At 47.4% G+C, this 25,270-nt stretch overlaps 1 protein-coding gene and 1 long non-coding RNA gene across 12 annotated transcripts in view; one reads left to right on the top strand and one right to left on the bottom strand.

Moving 5' to 3' along the window:
• SEL1L3 (SEL1L family member 3) overlaps positions 1-8,054 on the bottom strand; it is a 103,486-nt gene extending 95,432 nt beyond the window's left edge. For 3 of the 11 annotated variants that reach the window (XM_058722926.1, XM_058722925.1, XM_058722931.1), the window contains exon 1: positions 7,709-8,048. In XM_058722926.1, coding sequence (XP_058578909.1) covers positions 7,709-7,873 — 165 coding nt within the window. In that variant the 5' untranslated portion in view covers positions 7,874-8,048. Of the gene's footprint in view, positions 1-7,708 lie in introns of all 11 variants that reach the window. The other 8 variants (XR_009259672.1, XM_058722934.1, XM_058722933.1 and 5 more) reach the window with 7 other exon arrangements.
• LOC131507741 (uncharacterized) overlaps positions 1-17,773 on the top strand; it is a 151,940-nt gene extending 134,167 nt beyond the window's left edge. The window contains exons 2-4 of the long non-coding RNA XR_009259673.1: positions 9,973-14,569; positions 15,816-16,329; positions 17,254-17,773. This is a non-coding gene — a long non-coding RNA (uncharacterized LOC131507741). The remainder of the gene's footprint in view (positions 1-9,972; positions 14,570-15,815; positions 16,330-17,253) is intronic.
• The last annotated feature ends 7,497 nt before the right edge of the window (positions 17,774-25,270 follow it).

The raw sequence follows: 25,270 nt of genomic DNA, 5'->3' as shown, positions 1-25,270 counted from the left end.
ATTTCTCCTGGATGGTGCGCTTCCAGATTTGAAGCGAGCACAGGCTTTTCCTCTAAAAAAAGGGCGCGATGGTAAGTATTTTCGGTTTTGTAGGCCACTTGGTGTCCGTGAAAACTACTCGGCTCTGCCGAAAGCAGCCACAGACAACTAACTCACAAGCGAACGAGCACGGCTGTGGTCCAGCACAACTGTGTTTACCAAAACAGGCGGCTGGCTGGCGGGCCCGTGGGGCACAGTCTGCCGACTCCTGTTCTAAGATTATCAAGCTTTTATTCTAGATTTAGAATTCAGGAAAACACAAGATGACAGAAAATATGCACTTTGAAGGAACGATCATACCGAAGAAATGAGATTGGGCAATTAGATACAATTTCATATACGTGTGGTTGATGGCGCTTGATTTGTTATTTTGCTAAGGTTCCCTGGCGGCGGTGTTGACATCTTCCTATTGTTTCAGTAACATCTACGTGGGATAAGAAGTTCGAGCGAGGCTAAAAATTTCAGGACTGGAAAATTTCACGGGCTGACAAAGACGATTGGAGAAGTGGGAGAAGCGTTAATAGGAGAGAAGAACAATTTCAGGGATGGACAATTGTTTTCTTCATAGGATGGGGGAGTGCTGGCCCCAAAGGGGACCTTGACATCACCATGTGTGGCTTTAGGGGCAAGGTCTGAATCCCGCCAGAAGGCACTACAGTCTTCAGTCCTTTGGACACCTATGCAACGTAGGAAGCTGGCATCTTGCGGGCTGGAGGAGACCCGGTGGGCAGCTGCTACGCTGTGAGTTGTGGCTACCTCTGTTATGTACAAAACCAACACCGATTAGCAACACATCACACTCTAAATATTGATTAAGCTGAAGCTGATTTCCTGGCTCAAGTCATGTGTGTGCTTATGAGCTGTTTCCTGCCAGGAAAATAAGGCAATTAACTTGAAGAGTTTCAGCTACAGGCATGACACGTGTCCAACCTTCATAGGTATTTTCACATGCCAGCTTGCATTAGCGGAAGTGAAAAATTACCAACGTTCCTTTGTTTAGAAATTATGAGGTCAGAGTCCATGTCTTACTCATTGTTATGTCTCTGGCTTCTGAAATACAGGTAGGCAGGCACACAGTAGGATTTTGGTTAAGTGCTTCCTGCTGAACTAAAGTCCTGGGCGTGAACGTTTCTGCCAGGACCCGCTGTGGTCTGTCCTGGGTCACTGCTCCTGGGGGGGCACCTGTATATTAACCGGAGAACTCCATCCAATCTTGAGTGCCTGCCTCCCATTTTTGCGATGGGGAGCCGTCTCCACTTCTCCGTTTCCATCCAGCCTCGCTAATCTCCTTGTAAAGAACCCTCACCCTTTGGCATCCCACCGGGCCCCTGGGGGTCAGGGCTGACATGAGGGACTGTGAGGTCAGGGAAAGTGGCACTCTCGCACCTACCTTACCCATTTAGGGTGGACTTCTCTCAGCTATCAAGTCCCTCCAGACCTTTCAGACAACCTCCCTACATTCTAGAACTTTCCATGTCTCCACACCAAAAATACAAATTAAATTTTTAACGTTTCCTATCCTTCTACCCTCTGTTGGACTCCTGCTCATCTGGCAAGTTCATCCATGTTAATGTGATAATGAAAACAGTGCTGCAGTAAAGTCACATACCTACATTTCTATGCCAGCCTGGTGAAGATAATGCCTTAAAAGCAAAGCCTAAACGCACTGTGTCTATAAGCAAGATTTTGGGAGTGACGGGGCATTTCTGTGCCCCTTAAATTACGCCATTTAGGCAGTCACGGAGATGTTCCACCTCGGAAGCTACTGATTTGTTCTGCACACAATGGAGCTGGGCTCTGAAAGATGCCTGAGCCCTCAAACATCTGTTTACACCAGAAGTAAGCCTTAATCAAAGTCAAATTTGACAATGTCACACCCACTCACAAAACAGATTCCCTTGTGTTTGTGTAATTGAGTATGTATTGTACATTTTTTCTAAAGAAAGAAATGGGTCAGTTAATGTTGTGTTCATGATGAGAGACCCCAAAATGGAGACCAAAATGCATTCGATTCAGCCTGGGAATTGCAAAACAGATGAATTTATGTATCTTCTGGATGGGAAAAAAAAAATCTATCAATTCTGCCTAAACTTCTTTTAGGATGGCTGCATCTGATGCCTTTAAACAAAATCAATAAGAAAAAATTCTATTCAAATAATCTTGCCGGTTCTAAAAAGCTGAGAAAACTTGGCTCTTTTCTCCATATGGTCCACTTGTCATTTAAGGAAGGGACAGAGAGACTGCAAAATCTTCAATCATTCACGTCTTGTTATGGGAAGTTTATTTACACTAACACGTGTACGTGGGTTCATGTGATATACAAACAATAACTGAGTGTGTGTTTTTCTCATTCCTGCCCATCCCATCCCATCAGTCACCTAAGGAAACCTTGGCTAATGAGTGTGCTTTCTCTCCAAACTGGCCAGATCAAACTTTCCATGAGTCAAGAGGTAACTGTATTGCCTTAAAACGCCTACTTTCCCAATTTCTGCTGACCAGAAAGAAGCAAAAATCCTGTTTATGTCAACAAAGCATGCAATTAAACCGAATGGGCAGTGATGTCAATATGGACCCCAAAATCGAGATGTGCCTTGGGAAATACTTCCCAGTTTACTAATATGCCTTCCCCAAACTGAGAGCTGGCTAGAGAAACCACCACAACAATGATCAATGCTTCTAGTTGTCTGCTCCCCCCCTCCTCTTTAATACTATTTGATATGCTATTTCTTTTTAACTTAAATCATAAGATGTAACCAAGGTTGAGTTTGGTTCGATTTCATGGAGTACCTACTCTGTGCAGGCATCGGGACAGGTGCGGAAAGTCCCTTTTCTCACTCACTTCTAACCTCACCCTTCACAGAACGTCTCCCTTCAAAGCCAATCTTCACAAGGGCTTTGGGAGGGACACAGCATTCCAGTTTTACAGCTGAGAAAACAGCATGGGTTCAGAGACGGTAAGTAACTTGCCCGAAGCCAACCAACCACTAAAAACCAGAACCAAAATTCAAATTCCCATCTGACTCCAGAGTCTGCGATAGTGTCCTTCTTGCCTTCCAGTTAACACCCCAAAGGAGAGGCCCTCAACTCACCAACTCACCTCTCCACCTGTCCCACTTTCTGGCTACAGGTGGGGGAAAAGTTGGGACTTTGTTCACTCTCATCCTGAAGGCGGGGTGGGGATGTGTGTGGGCGAAAATCCCCCCGTGTCACTACGGCTTGGTTGTGGGGAGGGTAGGTATTGTCTTACCCACAAACATACACCTTGAACCGGGCCAGCTCCCTAGCTAGGGTAAGCCCTTCTTTGGATGAGGATGTCGGCCAATCTCTCCAACAATTCCTCACATGCTGCACAGCCCTCCTGCCCCTTGGCTCCTTTCTCAGGGGAATAGGATGAGTGGGGTAACAGGAATTCACTTGAGACTATTTATGGTCTACTTGAGTCTATCCATTCTCTCTGAATTGCCTGGATTCTTTAAGCCTTCTCGTCTACCTTTCCTCCAGCTGTCTCCATCAGCCAATTCATGGCTCCCACACTATTGTCAACAGGAATAGAAGGTATAGAAAGAAAGAGGCAAACACCATGGCTTGGGAGATTTTCGGAGCTCTGGTCAGGATGAATGTGGACCCTACTGGCTGACGCGAAGTTTGAAGGTGATCTCTGTATTTCATATATTCATTTTCACTCTTGGGCAAGCGAGATAATTGAGAATTCTCTATACCTTGCTTTTGATCTTCTCAAGTCCTGTGTTCCAGAGTAAGGAGTTAATGAATACTTCTAGAGGGATAACCAATGGTCTGTGGCCACTGATGGAGAGTTCTGTCGCAGCCACCGTCTGCTAACGATCCCCACGTACATCCGTGCCACTAATGCCCTCTTATTTCTTTGTCCTCTGACTGTCTAACAAGTGCAAATGTCCACTCTGAATATTTCGGCTCTACAGCTGACATCAATGTTCGCCATTGTGAGATCTGTTTTTCTCATTTAAGAAAAAATTATACATTCGAGACCAGAGTTCAGAATGGACAGAAATGCCTTCTACAAGTGCCACTGCTATCGATGGGGCTGGGGCAGGCTCAGCTGGTCTAGCCAGGTCTGGAGGAGGGTAAGAGTTAATGATGTAAGAGACTGGCAAGGGGATCTGTTGGCAAGTTCTACATGGGCCACACCGCTCAGCACCAGTGACCTCAGCGGAAGCGATTCTGTCACCTTTTACTTTCGAGGCCCTCACCTTCTCTGAGGGGGCTCTCTGCATCTTGACCCTTGGTGACCTTAGAATTTTCTGGCAGCTGCTGGAACCAGGGATCATCTTTTCCGAAATCTGCTTGGCATCGTTCCGTGACTTATCTTTCAGGCCTCGTCACAATTATTCATGCTTTGGCAGTATCCTAGCTACAGTCACAGTACTGTTCTTGGGCTGTGACTGAAGGTTACGCTGTCCCCGCCAATGGGGAAGAAAGGCGCCCGCTGCCTCAGGACCCCGGCTCCTGGAAGCCCGCACCCACGAGGGCAGGGGCTTAAAGGCATCTGTTCAGAAAAGCACTCTCAACCTCCAGGCCTTGCGAACGAGCGAACTGGCGGGGATAACACCAAGTGGGAATCGGCTCCCAAATCACGGACGACTTGGCTTTGGAATGCATTCCAAGGCACACTCGCTCTACACCTGGACACGCATTCACACAGACTCGAGCGCTAACCCCCACCAGCTGCCTCTGGACTACAGAAGGACCCTATCTTTAACCTCTCCATCACAGATGGCAAATATTTTCTGGTTTCACCTATTTTTTTTTTTTTCTTTTTAACATCCTGCTTCTATTCTGTGGCCTGTGCTTCCTGCTTTGTATATTTTAGGCTACTTTAGACATGACCTCACATCCTGACCAATTGCACAGTGGCTGCTAATTGTAAGAGCTTTGCTAACGGCCCATGCATGCATCTATGCATGAGAGGAATGGGTTCCAAGCAGTGAGATCCAGAAAAGCAGTAAGTTAGCGTGGCTAACTAAGAACTGGGGCTCTGGAAGTAGATGGACTTGGGTTGCGATCCTGGACTACCTGTGTGGCCGGGGGCAACTTACTTAACCTCTCTGAGTCTCAAGTCACTTCATCTGAATAAGGATCTTAACAGCTTCTACCTCACAAGGTTGTTGTTAAAATTAATACTGCATAATGGATATAAATGACTTGATATAACGCAAACTATTATTGCTACTCTTATTATTATTCACGTTTCCAAATTATGGGACAGCTTTCTCCCTCCAGTGTCTGCACATTCCTGAGATCCTGCCTCGTTATTCTGCTCCACTCGTACCCTCCACCTGCCGGCCTCGCCTCCCCCCGACCAATCTCTTCCTCTACAAAGCATTCCTTGACAAGCAGGACGGACACAATTACGCATTTTTTTCATCTGTTGTTTTCTGGCCCTCATGTGTTTTGTGCCAATGTTTGCGGTTTCCCCCACCTTGCACACTGAATTTCTCCAAGGTCAGGAAGCCTTACCTTTTAGCAGTGGCTCAGGTAGCTCGTACCTCTAGAACAGAATCCTAAGCAGACGGCTAGACCTTTAGAACAAATGGGGAAACCCACCTTCCAAATCACACTTTTGCTGTCCTGGCTCTGACAAAACCTTCTCATTTAGTTGCAAAATGGCTTGCTTGTTTATCCGAGTCTTTCCTGTACAGTAGCCTATCTGAGGCCCATCTGAAGGAAACACACACAGTCAGGAAGCACTGACATTTCCCTCCTCGTGATCGTTCCCAAATCCCATCCTTCTCTGTCTGCCAAGACACTCATCCACACTCCAGTTAGTTCCCACATTACGGTATTTTCTATAATCTCTCTTCGGAGCCGCACCTCATGACTTCACTAGCTCACCTTATGCTTCGGGTATCGTCTCTTTCCCCTCTCTGTGACCTGTTCTCCCAAAACCCCTCTGGGTCCAAACAGAACTTGTATACCCACTCCATCATCTGCCTCTGTTCCCACAGACCACTAGGTCTTTAGGCTTTGTTCTTGTTCCTCTGAGTTCTCGGAACTGACAAGAACTGGTCTCTCCCGGCCAGGTCTTCGGATTTCCACGTGGAACTTTCCAGACCACCTGTACACAAATGTTTCACACACGACTCTACTATGTCATCATTTCTGCCTCTGTGGGTAACCAGTGCCTTGTGGACGGGGATCATCTGTTTAAACTGAAACCCTGTCATTTGTTTTGGCAGTTTTATTTATGAGCCTGTGTGCTGTAACCCTGTGGCATAAATATTAAATAATAATATCTCTCGGGTGCAAAAAAAAAAAAACATTCAGGTTAACTGACAACTTCTCATGAAAATATCAAGTAAATCCAACCACAAAATTTGGTACTTTAAAATATGAGGCAAAGCATGGATTGCTCAACAGGTATTTTCTAAAGCAGAATTACAATTTGCATTTTTACACCCTCTTGCTTCAAGAAATGCAACAGCCAAGAAGTAAAGAGTGTTAAAAGAAACTTGGGCTAGGTAGCAATTTCTTTGGAATCCAATTCTAATGCCTGACAATGTCTCCCAAGCAGTTTTTAGCTTCTGTGAAGACAGACTCTGCATAACGGCAACACCACATAAATGAAAATAATTCTGGACAATGACATTGCTCAATTTTAAGCGTTCTGTGAATTTCCTATTACATCAGTTTCATGATTCAGCATTTTCTATTTCATTTATTTACAGTAATATATGGCGAGATAACCCAAGGTTTCTGCAAGATCCTGGAAAATAAGGTAGGCTGGACAGGAAGGGTGTCACCTTCTGTAAATTTACTATTGTTTAGGAGAATTCAAAGCAGAAGAAAGCAAGCCATCAAAGGAACCGACGAGGACTATTTCCCCCACCTTGTTCTGAGGGTTTAAATTACTCTGGTATTTTAAATGAGCTGCTTTTGAAAAATAGGTTACTGCCATTTAGTTGATGACGGAAACAGAAGCCAAGAAGAGTGCAAATTGTAAACTGACGTGCATAAGCCAAACGTATTCTCTCAAATGACAACGTTCAAGACGCAGCTAAAGTCCCCACTCGGGCGGTAAGCGTGTTACAAAGAACTAGATCTCTTTCTGGCATCCGCAACTTGGCCGGAGTGACCACGGAGGAGTTGAAGAGCGCTGGCAACGCTAGGTTCCTCGCCGGTGCGTTGGCAGAAGACAGTCCGGGCCATGAGGCCCCGGTGGAAAGTAAAAGGAGGTTCGAGGCGGGTGGCGTTCGCCGCGAGAGAGAGGCGAAGTTAAGCACGGGAAGGAAAGGAGCTGCGAGACTGTGAGGGGAGCCCAGGACGGGGAGGGAGGGGGCTGGAGAGCCGCGCGCGGCGGGTGGGGAGGAAACGCGGCTGGCGAGGCTCCCGGGGGGAGTGGGGAACAGGAGGGGAGGGTCTCCAGGGGAACGTAACCCGGGTACGGAGCGCGTCTCGGAGGGAGAGGAACGGACACGAGCGAGAGCGCCGCGCCGCAAGTCCGGTCCACGCACCCCTCTCCGCGCCCCGCGTACCCATCCCAGGTGCCGGGCGCGCCCGGGGCGCAGCGGCGCGGAAGCGAGAAAACTAGCAGCGCCGTACCGCCCGGCGAGGAGGAGGTCCCCGGCCGCCCCCGCCCGCGTCCCCGGGGCCCCGCGCGGAGGGGAGGACCCGGGCAGGGTCCGGCGCTCACCAGGTAGCAGAACAGGAGCAGCGCGCAGGCAGCGCGGCCGCCGAGGCCCGGGGGGACGCCGCCGCTCGGGGGGGCCATGGCTGCGGCCCGGGGACCGACCGCGGGCGGCGGGGGTTGTTGCTGCTGCCGCCGCGGCCACCCGAGCCCCGCGCCGCGCCGCTGCATGGCGAGGCCGCCCGGATCCGGGCCGGAACAGGTCACCTGGTGCAGGGACCGGCCCCCGCCCGAGGCGCCACCTTCCCGCCCGCCCCCGGCCGGGCCGGCCGCCGCGCGCGGGGCCACCTGCCGCCGCCGCCGCCGGACCCGCCGCCGCCACTGCCGCTCCCGCCGTCGCCGCCCCCGCAGCCCCAGCCGAGCGCCGGCTCCTCCCCGCCTCCCAGTGCCCGTCCCCTCCCTCCCCTCTGCCTCCGTGCCCAGCCCGCCTCTCGGCGGCTGCCTCCGACCCCAGCTTCCACCTCGCCCCGCGGCCGGGGACCCCGCAGGTGGGGACTGACCCCGGTCCCGCCCCCTGGCCGCCGCCCCCCCCGCCCGGTTCCCTCGGTTCCCGGCCCGCCCCCCCCTTCCCCTTTCTTCGCTTTCCTCCCCCGCCCCCCTTCGGCGCTCTTCCTGTCCGCGATCCCTCTCTCCCCTCCCTCCGTTCCCCTTTTTCCCTCTCTCCCATCTCCCCCTCGCACCTTTCTCTTCCTAACCCCCTCTTCCACTTTCTGCCTTCTCTCCCTGCCCTTCTCTCCCTTCCCTCCCTCCCCTTCTCGTTCTATACCCCGCTCCCGCGTCCTCCCGCTCCCACCCACTCCTTCTGCGGGTCCCGCAGCCCAGTTCCCGCCGGTGCAATGGGTTTTGTTTCCTTGCTTTTTTGGCGAGGGCGCCATTCCCGCTGGGCGCAGGGCGACTGTGCCCCCTGCAGTTGCGCCACGCAGCGGCGCAGCTTCTAGTCTTTTAAGGATGGATTTTGACCCCTGCCAACCTCCACCTGTCCACCTGCAGGGGTGGGGCCGCCTCCCTGCGGGCACATTTTTAACCCGGGTTGCGCCCCGCCCTGCCGGCTGGTTCCCGGCACGTTCTGGATGTTTCCCGAGGGTTTTGTGCGGTGCCGCCGCCGCCGCCGCCGCGCTCTTTGTTTTAATTGTCCAGAGTATCGGCGCCCAAAGCGGGTTTGCATTGGATTTGCAGCCCTGTGCCCCGGTTTCCACTTCGGACCGAGGAGAAAACGAATTAATTAGGTCAATGCGATTGTACTGAAGCCCTAAACGAAAGGGTGAGGCTCGTGAAGCGCACACTTTTTAGAATAAATCCAGGCACACCCTCGGCCGTGGGGCCCAGATTGGGACTGGCTGTTCACGGATACGGGTCCTGCCGCCAAGCGCAGGGGCACGGCTGGCCCTCGAGTCTTCCAGCTTGCGGCCGCCCTGGTGCTCTGGAAAGCGCTGGGCTGTGTCCAGCGGTTCAGACAAGTGCTTGGGCAGGTAGCTGTAGCTCCGAAATAGTTAACCCACGTTCGAAAGTTCTCAGAAGCTTCCCTTTGGCACTGGTGGATTTGTGCGTATTGGAACTAACAATGATTGGGAGCCTGGAAGGACACGGCCCTTGCCCTCTGGAGATGCCACCACGGTAGGGCAAGTCGCGGCAGGCGTCAGGAGAGTCTGGCCATACAGATGGAGTGCCCAGGGTATGCCCTCGGCCGTCTCAGTACAGGCCTGGCCACACTCAGCAACTGAGCTGAGTCATTCCTTTCTTTTTTTAGGTCACCTGAGGGCTGCGGCCCTGGGTCAGGTTCTTGGCTCCCAGTCACTCATTCCAAGGTAATGCCTTCTGTCACTGGTTCTCAAACTTCAGCCTGCATGTGAATCCCGGGGAGGGCTTATTAAAACACACGTTGCTGGACAACCCCACTAGAATTTCAGATTCAGTTGGCCCTGGGTGAAGCTTGAGAAGCTGTATGCTGGTCCACAGACCCCATTTCCAGAACCATGATAAGGTCATTCTGCTCCTACCTCATCCAGCAGGCACTACATTAAAACATCTGAGAGTGTCTTTGTTTGACAGCTGTCTCCAGCACCCTGCCCCACTTCCAAAGACCCGAAGCACTGAAAATTCTCCTGTATGATGTGGAAAATGATTTATTCTGTTGAGTGTCCAGGGGGGTTGAAAGATTTGGCAGCTTTGTCCCAGATTGTGTCCATATTATTTTGGGGGGCAGGTCAAAGTATAGACGATACTCTTTTTTTTTAAATTTTTTTAACGTTTTATTTATTTTTGAGACAGAGAGTGACAGAGCATGAACGGGGGAGGGGAAGAGAGAGAGGGAGACACAGAATCGGAAGCAGGCTCCAGGCTCTGAGCCGTCAGCCCAGAGCCCGACGCGGGGCTCGAACCCACGAACCGCGAGATCGTGACCCGAGCCAAAGTTGGACGCCTAACCGACTGAGCCACCCAGGCGCCCCTATACTCTTTAATGTGTATGGAAGGAAAACTGTTGGCCATTTCCAGAAAATGGGGCTTCACAATATTTCTGGAATTTCTGCCTGTCTTCCTGGGCCTTTCTCTGGAGTTCTCTTTCACTTCATTGCACAAAGACTCAGTTTGGCCTTCAGGGAACGAAATGGCTCCCTTAGGTTGTTTGTAATCAGGATTCATGGAATCCAAGTTTCAGAAGCCTTGTGAGTTTGAATTTACCTAACTGTAGTCGTTGTGGAGGCACCCCTTGGGGCACTGAGCTCTTTTTAATGTGGTGCACCGAATCTCTTACTTACTAGGCCTCTGTTGTGCCCCTACTGTGCGCCGGGCGTCACTCAACACCCCAAAATCCAGAGGTAAGAAGGTGCCCTGTTCCGTGAGGAGCGTCAGGCAGGCAGAGAACTGACCTCAAGACAATTCGGTCCTCAAAAAGGGATGTTCAGGTTGCTCTGTGGCCCAGGGCAGGGGTGTGGCAGGATTGACTGATTAATGTTGTGTTGAAGAGGGGAAAGAAAAACAGAAGGTTAGGATTTCTATTCACAGTGGACTGTGACATTTTGATCCAGAAGACGGAATCGGTCATTGCCCTTGCCTCCTCTGTCCGGATCAGTAATTTGAAGGGTGTGGTCTGAGTGCCCAAGAAGACCGTTCGTTTTAAAATACCATTCTTTCCCACCTTTACAATTTATTGGTTCGAATTAAGTTTTAATGCTCCACTAACCTGGGAAGGTCCCTGGGGACTGTATCTGCTCTCACTCATCACTGCCTTAGGGTTATCTCATCCCCTCTGAGAGACAGTGAGAGAGCAATCCCACACCTCAACACAGAAAAAGACCGAGTCCAGCAGGAGGATGATAGCCTCTCTCTGCAAGGCTTATGAGGAGAAGCATCCAGAAGCCTGGACGGGTCAGGTCAGGGCTTCAGGAAAAGGGCATGACCTTCACTGAATATGCTTGCCTCTGTGAGCACGGAATGGCGTTCTAGGCCAGGAGTTCTTAGAATCTGAAATGGCATAACATCTGTAAAATCCCAGGGACCGATGCAGTTGGCTACCTATCCACTTGCCAATAAAAGTATTTAAAACAAACAAAAACCCCAATATACTATTTTTATCAACATTATTTCATCCAAAAGACGGTATTTTTACCATCAAAAAATTAGGAAGGATCCAATATCACAATAAAAGACAGCTCTTTAAACGGAATATAATTTGTGAAAAATTCCAGACTTGTCATCGCCTTATTTTTTGCTACCTTCAGGCTGTCACAGTCCACACATGGGCACTTGGAAACCACATTTCTAGGTACTGAGGATGTCTTGGGATCTGTCTTGAGGTGTGTCCCTGCAAAGACACCTGATCTCTGAGTTATAAGAGGGGGCAGGGAGGGCACTGCAGAGCAGTGAGGAAAGCGCCCTCCTACATAAACCTTTGGGCCCAGGCAAATGCCACCAGCTCTAGAGAGACATCCCTTGTGATCTCAGGTCAAAAATCAACTGGTAGTTTCTCTCTGTCCCCAGCGAGCATTGCTTGTAAGCCCGTGTGGCAACTGGCTAATCCTGCTTCGTATTCTGGTCGGTCTGTACACCTGTTCTCCTCAGCTCTGGGCATTGTCCCCTGGCCTTATACGTAGAAGCTTCTTAGGCATAGTCACTCAATCAGATTGACTTCATCATCTTCTTTTTCATTTTTTTCTTTCTATCTGTCCTTTCCTTCTTGCCCCCTTTTTACCTTCCTGCCTTCTTTTCCTTTTATATCCATTGTTATCTCCTCCAGCTCCTTCCTGTTAGTACACAATTTTCCCCGTGGGCAGGGTCCTCTGGAATTCTGTACCCTGCCACTTCCCATCCATTCTGCAACTTCAGATATGCGGAATAAAGATAAATGAACTGTGACATTTGCCTTTTACATCAAAATACAAGAGAAGAAAACAAAAATGGAAGAGAAGATTGCTGTCAGACCACACATTTCCCATCCCCATCGGAAAACCATGGTCTTTTTTCCTGCCAACAATGACCTTGGGGATCCAGTCAAATCCTGCCTGACGTTTTTAACATTCAGTACTTGCGTTTTTCTCACGGGGAGTGGGTGGGGGGGAATGAGAAAGCCTAGGCTTTACCTTCCCTAAATCTGTTCCTGTCTCTGTTCTTCCTTTTTTGAATCCTCCGTATGTACCAATTATTTCCTGTTTCTTCCTCTCTTAGAACATTCCACCAGGTACCATTCTTATCCCCGGGTCCCCAGACCCCATCTTTTGAGCCTCAAGTCTCTCTGACTGCAGACTCCTTTTCCCTGGGCCACAGGGTCCTCGCTTTGAGAAGTTGCGTGAAGAGAGGATGGAAGCCTTTGTGTAAGCTGGGAGTTTTTCCATGTATTTCTGTGGGGATGCGGAAGGTCTCAGAATCACCCAGTCTGTAAGCCTGGCGCACTCCGAAATGAGCTCTATTTCTGGGCCTGTCAGATGAAATGCTGTTGCTCACGGTTATTTTTGGCTCTTTGCCCTTCTGAATAGGTGCATATTCAGCTCAATTCTCCCCCCGACCCTGAGCTGGGAAGAAGCAGGCAGCTTCCCTCAGCCAAGCCTCCTCTCGAGTCAGGAACATTTGCCCCCTTAAGCAGCAGCTATCTCAAGAGTCCTGGGCTGCGCAGCGGCTGTTTATGCCGTGGCCAGGGGGGCAGCAGGGGAGTCCGCTCCCTGGCCCCCTCAGATGACTGATGGAGACCCTTGTGAGCCGAACAGCAGGTACAGCCAGGTATCCAAAGCCTCCTCGTTCATACATACAAAGGTCTGCAACCTGCCCCACTGGGCCTGGCTGCAAAAACTTCTCCTACCATCCTCAGGGCACCTGGGATGGCCAGGGGACATTTTCAGCTCAGTGAGCACAGAAATAGCTGTACACTGAGGGTCTGAGGAAGGAAGAACGCTGGGATGCAGAAGGCCAAGGGCATGTAGTTAGAAAACTATCTTCGGGTGAGCATGTTGAGAAGAACATGTGTGTGAAAAGGGTGGAGGGAGGTTGGGTGTGAGTGTGCCGATCCACGTGGGACGGAGAGCGAGGAAGGACAGCGACTGTGCACCCAGGGAGTGTCAGTGTAAATAATTGAAGAGAGAGAGTGAGTACACCTGGGACCTTGGGGAAAGCGGATTGTATCTACGAGTCCTGACAATATTTTATAACTGCATCCTGCAGCTGAAATCGCGATCCTTAGACAGGCATTAACATCGACTTAGGGCTTTTAGTCTATCCGGTAATAAACAATATCAAGTGATCAAGTGAAATGAAATGTCAAGATGAGCTGTACTTGCATGGACACTTAGTAAGGTCCATATAAAATCAAGAAAAGCATAGGGAAGAGGAAGCTAGCCCAGGGTTCTCTTAACAGCTACTTATCTCTGCAGCCTTTGACTGAGAGACTTCTTTTCAAAGTTCTTACCACGTATCACTTTGACGCACTAATTCACTCAATCCTCATGACAGCAGCAGCAGCAGCAGCCTCGTTTTACAGACGAAGGAACTGAGTCGTTTGAAAGATCCCAGGTCCAGGGTCATCACCAGGTGGCAGAGCGGGTTTGGTCCGAGCAGCCGTGCTCAAGGACCAGAGCTTCCACGACTACACGAAACTTCTGTAGTGACAGCGGGTGGTGGAGGGGCAAGCAGGTGTCGTGAGGTATGTCCAGGGCTCGCACCTGGGTTTGAAACGTAGGTGTGTGTCCGGGCTTCATGGTGCCTGGGGACAGACACTGCCATGTCGGACACATCTGTCTGGGGCCATCCTGCCACTCCCCAGCTTTGTTGCCTTTGCCGGGTCACGAATCCTTTTTTGAACCTCAGTCTCCAGCCTCTGCAAAACTGGGGATAAAGTCACCGATCTGGCCATCGATGTGGTGTTGTGGGGGCCAGTGAGGTAGCATGGGTGAGGGTGCGTGGCAAATCGTCAAGCCCTAGACAAGAGTAAAGCACTTCTTGTGTATTTTTCAGACTCACCTACTTCCAAAAAAGGCTCACAAAGAAAGGTCCATCCCTTGTAAGTTTATGAAAAACAGAAAATAAATAAATAACCTGTCAAGGGGTTAAGGATGACCCCACCCATGAAGCACATCTCCATTATAACCCTGGAGCAGGGGAGGGTATTCCCCCAGTATTTACCCCCCGGGGGGTGGGGGGAAGCCAGCTGCCGTGTGTCAACTCTCACCACCAGCAAGCCAGCCATGTGACGGGAGAGAGATGCTCAGACATTCCGAACCCCGTGTGGGCCAGAGCTGCGAATGAGCAAATCATCCTGAAGGTTTATCCGTCGAGCCTTTACATGACTCGAACCCAGCCCCGCCCCGTTCAGCTGAAACAGCTTCAGAATCCCTAAGCCAGAACTGCCCGGCTGAGTCCTAGCAACTCACTGACCCATGAAAGGTAAAAATAAACTGTTCCGAGCCACTAAGTTTAGGGATAGTTTGTTGACAACAGTAGGTAACTGAAACAGTGTCCTAGGCTAATATTCTATTTTAACTCAACAGTGTAGTTCATTTTGAGCTCCCTGGCATTCGAAGCAACAAGGGGAGCAGGATGGATTATATGCACTTCTTATTATCTTGAGTATTAGGATTTACCTGAAGGGCTATTTCATGTGACTCGTCTCCTTGTGGTCCAATCAGAATGAAAATTAAACTATCTTCTTACATTAGAATCTCTCCGGTCTTGACCAAAATTACGGTTGTGCAAATTCTATAATCTGCCCTGCTAGAGCAAACCAAAGAATTACAGTTGTCACTGACAACAAAATGTTCCTTGCATCTGGCCCAAATCTTTCAGACGGTAGCTCAAGCCTATTTTCTCCTGTTTGGTGCTCAGTGTCTCTTCTGCCTCCTGCCTCATCCCCACCCCAAATTAAGTCACAAATGGGCTCAGTGTCTCTGGGGTCCTAAGCAGCCAAAATTAATGATTAAAATAGAAATGCTGAAAATAGTTGAAACTGAAGCAGATTGGATGATTTATTCAAACCTTCAGGAAAAATTACTATTCAGCCCAGAATTGGAAATTGGATTTGTGGTTCCTAAGAATGCAACACTTCCCTGGCGCTAGCCCCCGAAAGGGAAAGGAAACAAACACGTAACATACATCCGTGACGGTCTTTGTGTCCTTTAGACCCAGGCTCTGGGAGGTCAGGAACTGCATCCGTGTTCTGGGTAGTGCAATGTTTAATGCCTTGTGGTGCTTATTAAAGCTTGTCTTCATTAAGTGACCTTCCAAGTCTACGATAATGAAACACATAAAGCTGAGTGTGAATCGGGGATTTCTGTTCTCTCCAGTGTGACCTTGGTGAACAGGCGTTACCTGCCTGTGGGTCCCATTCTGGGAAGGCTGGTTAGCACGTGGGGTATTTGAGGTCACCTCACTTACGTAGAACCTGAATGAGGCCCAGCCAACCCTGTGAAGGTAGTGAACCTTGTCCTTGTGTCCTTGACCTTGTTTTCTGTAGTCTTCCCCCACATTTGTCTTCACACCCCTAAGCAGGACTTCCGAGTCCTCGTAGCGAACCTCTGTGTGGACAGCCTGAAGGGTAGCAGAGAAGAGCACTCTCAAATCCCAGCTGAGTTCCTTATACCACATTTTCCTAAATACTTTCAAATCACCAAGACATTTCACATCCATATTTCAGGTCACTGTCTCAACAGTTCCTGTGGAATCCTGGGGGATGACCCTGTTATGGGTTGAATTGTGTTCTCTAAAAGGATATGCTGGGAGTCCTAACCCCTGGTACCTGCGCATATGACCTTATTTGCAAATAGGGCCTTCGCAGATGTAATCAAGTGAAGCTGAGATCGTACGGTGGGCCCTGATCCAATATGACCAGTGTCCTTACAAGAAGATGGAAATTTCCTCATAGACATGCACCGAGGGGTGACAATGTGAAGACACAGAAGGAAGAAGGCCATACGAAGACAGAAGCAGAGATTGGAGCCACGAGGCCACAAGCCAAGGAATGCCTGGGGCTACCAGAAGTGGGAAGAGACAAGGAAGCATCCTTGTCTAGCGGCTTCAGAGGGAGCGTGACTTTGCCTGTGCCTTGATTTTGGACTTCTACCTTCTAGAACTGTGAAACAACAAACTTCTATTGCTTTGAGCCACCCAGTTTAGGGCACTTTGTTCGAGCAGCCTTCGAAAACTAATATGTAAGTGTTGTCATTTTCTTATTTTTTTTAATTTTTTTTAATTTTTGTTTATTTTTGGGACAGAGAGAGACAGAGCATGAACGGGGGAGGGGCAGAGAGAGAGGGAGACACAGAATCGGAAACAGGCTCCAGGCTCCGAGCCATCAGCCCAGAGCCTGACGCGGGACTCGAACTCACGGACCGCGAGATCGTGACCTGGCTGAAGTCGGACGCTTAACCGACTGCGCCACCCAGGCGCCCCATTTTCTTATATTTTTTAATGCAATGTTATTGGATTACCTTTTTAATCCAATGTTACTGGATACCTACTGTGTACCAGACTCTGTGCTGAGCTCTAGAACTCAGACCCAAAGCTACAGGTTGATACAAAACAAATCAAAGACCTGAGCCCTCTGATGAGTTTCTATGCTCATTCTGTCGAGTCTCAGGCTCTCCCTCAGCATCCTTACGCCCAGACACCCCCACCCCCACGCCCATCCGTCACCACTGTATGGTCTGTGCCCGTTCCCACAACTGGCTGAGACGTAGGCAGTGCTGGGCCTAGAAGCAGCTTGGGAGATCTGATCCAGCCCTGTGGCTTTCCAGGTGTACCACCTGAGGTTGAGAGGGGTCACCCTACCAGTCAAAAGGCAGCATTGAACTCCAACACGTCTTCTCACTCTCTGACTCTGGTTAATTCATGTTATGAATAAATTCAACAAACAACAAATGTTTGTCGAACGAACACCAAATTATTAATCCCTGATAACGAGAATATGTTCTACCTCCCAGAGGTATTTGAATGTGAAACAATGCCTTAACCCAGAGGAGTGCATTTCAGATCGCGGAGGGTGGGACTGAAGGTTGGGGCGGGCAAAGCAGGACAGGGGGACCCGTGGGCAAGGGTAGGGTCTTTCACTGACCTCGTATCTCATATCCTTAAAGCAACTTCGGTGTCTGCTCAGGACAGAATGGCGACCACGGAGAATTCTGGACGGGGCGGAGGAAGAGATTGCTCCCTTCTGTACTTTGAGTGGCAGCAAAGGGCTATGACCAATGCCCTCCTGGATGCAGAAGGAGGCACTGGCCTCATTATATGCATACACCATGACTGCTGTCTTAAATTCCAATACTGCTGAACAATTCAGAAATAGATCCATTATAGGTCTGCTTTAGCCCCAGGGCTTTAACACGGGTCACTAGAAAATCCAAGATTGCACAGTAATTCAAACTCTTAAGAGGGAAAGGAAAAAAAAATTCTCCTCAGCACTCCCGCCCGCCCAGAGTCCCTCCCTCCAGCATCACAGGGAGCCCCTCTTCATTTCTGTAGTGCTTTAGAATAAATAGCTCTTATGTTGAACTTGAAATCTAAATTTTTCGCCAGCTATTAATTGATAAGAGAAGCTCGTTTTACCTCTCATGCTCTGTAGTAAGATTACGGTGTAAATAAACTGGGTCAGGTTTAGCCGGATGGAGGTGAACTGTTCTCTAATTCCCCTTAATCTCTGGTAAAGGAATAACTAGGATTTGAACGTCAACATTCAATAAGCAATTATGGCACTCCTTCAAACACGATCCAAATTAGTCTGCTCTTCCCTCAAATAGAATCCAAAGGACCTCCAAACCGTGCTCTTCGATTGCAACCTCCTTGTTTTGTTCTAACCGGTGAGAGGAGTCAGGATTGCAGGAGGGATTTGATTTGATTGATATTAATTTTTAGAGTATCAGGGATCTCTTGTTTTACTTGAAACAGATCAGGGAACGGGGTCAGTCAACAAGGGTTTTCTCGACTACTGATCACTGATCTCGACTACTGATCACTCAGCATTTCATGAGGCTGGCTTCTAGCTTTCACAGTGCATTAGAATCATTATCTAATTATTAATCTCACCCTAGAGCTCTGAGGAGCTTATGACACCCGTTGAAGTTAATGAAGGCTTTTACCTGTGGATCTGGCACTAAATCGCTGTGATTGACCGAGTGCCCACAATATGGTAGGCACTGATTGACAGAGGGGAAAAAGAATTAAACGGAAGGAAATTAAGAAGAGGAAGAAGGAGAAGGCGTCAGAGAGGAGGAGGGGCGAGAAACCAAAAGGAGATTGTAACTTCAAAACACCTCGTTAGGAAAATGGGGCAGTTAAGGAAGAACTCACCAAGTAATCTGCTTAAACTTTAATTAATTATTCATTTATATATATTTATGTGGCACACTTTCTCTAGGGAAACCAATGTGCTTTGCAAACATATTAAATAATTAACTCCCTCAAATCTGAGTGGAAAGGGAGCAAAATTACTCCAGAAAAGGACCGGCGGGGGTGATGAGTGATGGATGCGTCTGGCTTTGAAGAGGCAATCCTGTGTGATACCCACCAGAGATCGCATAACAAAAGACCTCTTCTGGGGGGTAACTATGGGTACTATGGTGATCCCTCCCCCCACCTTCCAGAAGAAGCAGCTTTTGCTTATACAGATAAATGATGCTACGGAGAGAGACAAACAGGAAGACACATAAATTGATATGATACAGAAATCTAGTATATTTTGAGGAAGGGTGCTATTAGAAGAAAGTCAAATGGAGTGCATCTTTTAATAAAATAATGCCTTTAAGACAAAAGTTAAAGTTAGGACGTATTTTGAACCAAGAACATTGAACATGGCATTAAGTAAAATGAAATTGCAATGGCCAAATGATGAGCAGCAGCGGTTAGTAAGTTGTGTTTAAACAGATGTTGACTTCCTGAAATTACATCCTCAATGCATCGTTGACAGGACAGTATTAAAAAAATAAAATACCTTTTTTTTTTTTAATTTTTTTTTTAACGTATATTTATTTTTCAGACAGAGAGAGACACAGCATGAACGGGGGAGGGGCAGAGAGAGAGGGAAACACAGAATCAGAAGCAGGCTCCAGGCTCTGAGCCATCAGCCCAGAGCCTGACGCGGGGCTCGAACCCGCGGACCGCGAGATCGTGACCTGAGCCGAAGTCGGACGCTTAACCGACTGAGCCACCCAGGCGCCCCTAAAAAAAAAAAAATACCTTTAGCACAGTGGTTTCAACATTTCTCTGGAAAGTAGAAATGTATCTGCCAGAACAGTGGAGGGCAAAAACAAACAAAAAACTTAGGAAATTAAAAAAACACAAACTAAAAAACAAGAAGTGAAAGCGGCAGCTGTTCGGAGGCAGTGAGCATGGCCGAGGGGTGAGCAGGGCAACCACACAGGCATCAGAAGATTCGTGCCTTCTTGGGTCCAGCACTCTTGGGCAGTTGCAGGAACAGCCTTATGTTCACTGCATCTCAAAACTAGTAAATTGGAATGCACCCACGCAGGAGGACAGACGTGGTCCTTGGAGAGGTCATGGTCATTAAAACTGCAACATGCATTTGTTCGTGTACATATGGCCGGAGGGCTCGGCACCTGGCAGCTAAGGCTGAGACTTGGCCAAGTGACCTGTGGGAAGTTTCAGTGTGGGAAAGAGACCAGTGATTAACAAGACCGGCCTCCTTACCTTTTTAAAATGAAAGATCCGCCTTACCCCAAGACCACTGGCAAGAAATTAAAATAAAAAAAGAGGAAGGGTGGTGAGTCCAAGGGAAGAAACTTTTTTTTTTTAATTTTATTTTTAAAATGTATTTATTTAACTTCAAGTTAGTTAACATACAGTGTAGTATTGGTTTCAAGAGTAGAACCCAGTGGCTCATCACTTACATACAACACCCAGTGCTCATTCCAGCAGGGCCCTCCTCAATGCCCATCACCTACCTTTTCCCTCCTGTGACCACCCCCCGCCCTCCTCCATCAACCCTCAGTTTGTTCTCTGTATTTAAGAGTCTCTTATGGTTTGCCTGCCTCTCTGTTTTTATCTTATGTTCCCTTCCTTATAAGGGAAGAAACTTTTTTAAAAGCAAACAAGACCAGTCTATTGATTCCAAACTCCACCTGGAGCCCTGATGGCTTTCAATTTTTATTTTATTTTACCTTCTTTTTTTAAAGAGAGTTTATCTTCCTTCCCTTCCATCTTTCTTTCTTTCTTTCTTTCTTTCTTTCTTTCTTTCTTTCTTTCTTTCTTTCTTTCTTTTTTTTAAGTTTATTTATTTTTATTTTGAGATAGAGACAGAGAGAGAAAGAGAGAATGTGACCAGGGCAGGGGCAAAGAGAGGGAGAGAGTGAGAACCCCAAGCAGGCTCTGTGACCGCATAAAGCCTGACACGGGGCTTGAACTCACAGACTGTGAGATTATGACCTGAGCTAAATTCAAGAGTCAGATGCTTAACCAACTGAGCCACCCAGGCTCCCCTCTTTCTTCCTTCTTTCCTTCTTTCCTTCCTTTCTAACTTCATCCTTCCTTCCTTCCTTCCCTCCCTCCCTCCCTCCCTCCTTTCCTCCCTCCCTCATTTGTTCTTTCTCTTTCTTTCTTTCTTTCTTTCTTTCTTTCTTTCTTTCTTTCTTTCTTTTCTTTCTCTCATTCTCTCTTTTCCTTCCTTCCTTCCTTCCTTCCTTCCTTCCTTCCTTCCTTCCCTTCTTCCTTCCTTCAAAACAACTTGGTGTATGGGATAGAAGTGATTCTCCACCAATTTCCAAATAAGGGCCTCTGAGCCAGTCCCTTGACAGCCTGAGCCTAAATGGGCTCTATCCATTGAAAATGATGACAGCCACTCTCAGGATTGTCCTCAGGATCAAATGAAATGGCGGCAGGGGAAGTGCTTTGCAAAGTACACAAATGTGGGGTCACTGGTATCATTTTGGACAGGGAGAAAAGTCTTACTGTGCAGGGCACACACTTGCAGGAGTCAGGGTTGAAAACTCACAGGTCTCTCCTCCCATCCCCTTCCATAAGACGAACATCCCATGCTGCTGCCCCTGGAATGTTCCAAAATCATGCTCCAGTTTCAGAGATGTTTTTCTCACTTTATTATTCGCTTTCCCCCTTGGACTAACCCCAGTTTATCTCGTTCGTTTCAACATTAGTCAGAGATCAGTCTTTAGCTCTCATGTAAAGGAACTAACATTTTCCTGCCTAATCCCCCGACTTCCGGCTGCACAGACCACAAAACACACTGGGACACAACAAAACAAGCACTCTCTTCATATTCCTCCGAGGGCTGTAGATAAATTCTCCTTCCACAAGATAAACAGGCAGGCTGCCTGGAGTGACTTGTGTCTAGAGCTTTCCTTTATTCACACCAACTAAATTCTTCCAACTCCATTCACATGTTTAGTACCTATTGCTTATACCTTCTAATCTAAAATACCAAAGGCTTTTTCAAATTGTGTAAGCCATGGCATTACCGATACTTTTAGGTAGTGTTTCATTATTGTGTACTGTGAATCTATTCAAGGATATTTGTATCTGTAACATACATACATATAGGGTTTGAATCTGTTTTACATATTATGTATACAGAGCAATGTCACGTGTTAGAGACGAGCTTAAACTTATTTTGTATCTATAAGAGGTTTATGTAATTTATGTATTTTTTTTTTACGTACACAAAATAAGCTTAAACTTTGGTATGTCTAATCTCAACTCACCAGATTTAAATTTAGGGTGGTTAACAGGTACTTCCGTGACATTTCTAAATCCTGCATCTCCAATTATATAAAAGAAACATCTGCCTACCTAACCAATTTAACAAAAAGAAATAGGCAAAATACGGAGAGAGCCTGGCAGGCTTGAAGTGAGAAGTAACACCCTTCAAATGATAACGCCCGGTCCCCCAACTGTGATCTCATTAAGCCTCAAACTACTCCATGAGGGATTCAGTGACTGCTTTTACTTTTATTTTCAAAGAAAGGACAGTGGAGATCCAAGGAGATTTAGCCCATTTTCAAGGTCACTCATGTACAGCGTGGTAAAGAGGCTGCAAGCCCAACACCTACAGTTGGCTGCGACAGTGTCCCGACAAAGTGACACACGGTCTGTCCCTGCGGTGGGGGATGGGAGGGGTGGGGGGGGGCATCGGACCCCTATCAGAGCACTTCAACCTCTTGGGAAACTTTACAAATCTTCTCCAATTCCTCCAGACTACAGTTAAGCATGCGAATGATTGTATTATAGCTTTTAATACCTTCCCATCTCCCACCAAAACTGAGACGGGGAGAGATATTTAAAGTCTCAAGAGCACAGCAATCAAGCAACCGGTTCCTTTATTTTTTTTTTTTAATTTATTTTATTTATTTTATTCCTCTGCAAAGGAAGAAATGGGAAAGTTGTTTGTGCATTTCAAACTTAAATCTTCAAAGCTGACTTGTAGAATCATAAGCTCAACTTCCCTCAAGGAATTAGAAAAGGCTCTGTCCCTTCGTTGGGAGTTTTGAGGAAGGCTTGAGTGTGGTTATTTTCGTATATATGCTACGTGTCTAAATAGCTTGAGAAATAAAACTGATTTTTAGGTTGAAAAAACGCTAGCCATATTGTGTATAAAATTCTTAAAAATTGGATGGAGATGTTCAAATTTGGGGCGATGTTTATCGTTGTTTCATGAAACCCTCTACGCTAAGTGTGTTCATTATGACTCCCCCATTATGGCGACTCAAAGTGGGGGAAGGACTGCCCCCCAGAGGATGTTCGGCAGTGCCCAGAAACATTTTTGGTTGTCACAACTTGGAGAGAGACAGGGTGGTGTGCTTTTGGGGTCTAATGCGTAGAGAGGCCAGGGATGCTGTTAAACATATAATACACAGGCCTGCTCACCACAGTAAAGAACGACCCGGCCCAAAATGCCAACAGTGTCGAGGTTGAGAAAGCCTGCCCTATGACAATCACAGTCAGAGCTCAGGATATCGTTGCCCTTCCCTTTCCTTCCCCCTGCCCGGAATTCTGCCCCTCCAAGATTTATTATTGTCTTAGGATGCTAGGCATGGGAATAACTTGAGCCAAAAAAAAATTTTTTTTTTTTCAGATCTTTTAAATCTCCGAATGTTGAATATCTGGACTATGCAAACGCATTTTATGATTAGCATTATACATGGGGTCAAAGCATTTCTATTTTGAAGTTATCGATACTTCATCTCGGTTGTAAATTGAAGCCCCAGCACACAAAGGCCACACGTTACCTTTCCGAGGAGAGATTATGCCTGTTGTCTTGTGTTCTATTAAAGTTAAAACCAGGCTTCCCCGTCAGGCCGTTACAGTTAAACACATTCAGATCTGCGAGCGGTAAGCATAAGCTTCCTGCCCAAATGGCTCATTGTGCGCAGAGGAGAGAGCAGATCCGGACCACTGGAGCATGTCCCTCTGCCACCCCTGAGTGTCGTCCCTATTATCCACTCAGGCCTGGGAGACCAGTCTGCCTGACAGCTCACAGCTGTGGGGGGACACCTGTAACTGAGTCAAGCTGCTGAGGCAAGTAAAGGCAAGAGCAAGAACTTCTAAAACCCTCTTACTCGTATATCTCTGAGTCCCACAGGCCACACCGTAAAATTGAAAAAATTGAATCTCTTCCCATCCGCCACCTATCCTCACCATGTATCAACTTTGCTGTTAAGGGCAAAGCTCTTTCAGGATCCACAAGGTCCTGCCCACACTCTTTGCTTACTCCACTCCTGCCACACAGACCTTCATTCTAATCCTCGTGTAAGTGATTTTCTCTCCCACCACAGGGCCTTTGCACAAGCTATTCTCATTTCCTCAAGCTGCTCTCCCCTCCCCCGACTCTACCTAGTTAACTCACCTGCTCATTTAACAGATATCAGCCTAGACATCAGGTCCTCAAGGACACTTCGTGGACCTCTCTAAGTCAAATCCTTCTAATACACATTTCCGTCCATCATACCATGTTCCTCCTTCAGGGTATGCACCCTGATGCAATTTTACAATTATTTGAATAGTGTCTGGTTAGAACACATCATGGTCCCTGAGCACCAGGCACAACACTTGGCAAAGAGTAGGTGCTGGATATTTCTTGCCTGATCATCTAATTAAACGAATAAACAAGTGAATGAATGAATGAATGAATGAATGAAATAATCCTAAGATCTAAAACTAAGAGCAAAGCCATAGGTATGAAACTGTATGTGTGGCATCTGGACCATCAGTATTTGGTATTCAGATTATTGAAAAGAGCAGACGAGAAACCTTGCCTACAAAACATGTGAACAAAAGAAAAAAAAAGTGTATACTTCACTTAGAGCGTCATTAAGTTAGAGAACAACTCCCACACCCTGCTCTAAGATGGGACCAACATCCAGATTCTCGTTGCAAACTTAGCTTCCCTAGAATTCTCTTTTCTTCTTTTCCCTCATCCCACTGCTTCCTAAACATGAAATATCCACAGCTGCGCCATTTCTTTACATGTTTTTCGGTGAAGTCAACCTTCCTTCTTCGGTTGTATGTTGTGCAATACCCAAGAGGCCAACACTACCGTTTGAGGCATTTAAATATGACTTTGAGAAACGAGTCCGTCTTAGATATAAAAGCCTACAGTCACCGTGATGAACATGACTGCAATGTTTAAAATCCCTAAATAAAGAGATGTGGCACTTCCTGCATATTCATTGCTGAAATGAATATTATATATGATTCCTGATTTGGGAAGTATTCAAATAAGGCAGTAGAAGGGAATGTGGATTTACTTACTTTTATCAATGAAAACTACTGCACTTGGCCAAAGGAAGAATTGCCTCCTTTAGTACAAAGAGCCGCGTGTACATGGAAGGCAGTGGTATGTGTTAGTCTCTGAGCAAAGCTTTATTTTTATATTATTGTGTCATTTTATGCACAGTCCCCAAGTGCTTTGTCAGTGACAGCCACTCATTAAATCACTTAAACTATCATATAAAAATAAAGATGGATTTTAAGCTACACTGAGCCAGTCAGTCGGTTAGCAAATACCGATTACTCCCCATGGGGTCCCAAGAATTCTTGTAGACGAGAAAGGTATGTATTATGGAAGTATATGGTCCATTTCCTTGAAAGGACTTAGAAGCTAATCTCAGTGACAAATAGATGAACCTGTAA

Source organism: Neofelis nebulosa, chromosome 3 (assembly GCF_028018385.1).
Source record: "Neofelis nebulosa isolate mNeoNeb1 chromosome 3, mNeoNeb1.pri, whole genome shotgun sequence".
In the NCBI taxonomy this organism is placed as follows: domain Eukaryota; kingdom Metazoa; phylum Chordata; class Mammalia; order Carnivora; family Felidae; genus Neofelis; species Neofelis nebulosa.
Note: the sequence above shows the minus strand (reverse complement) of the source record. Positions and strands in the feature narration are given on the sequence as shown.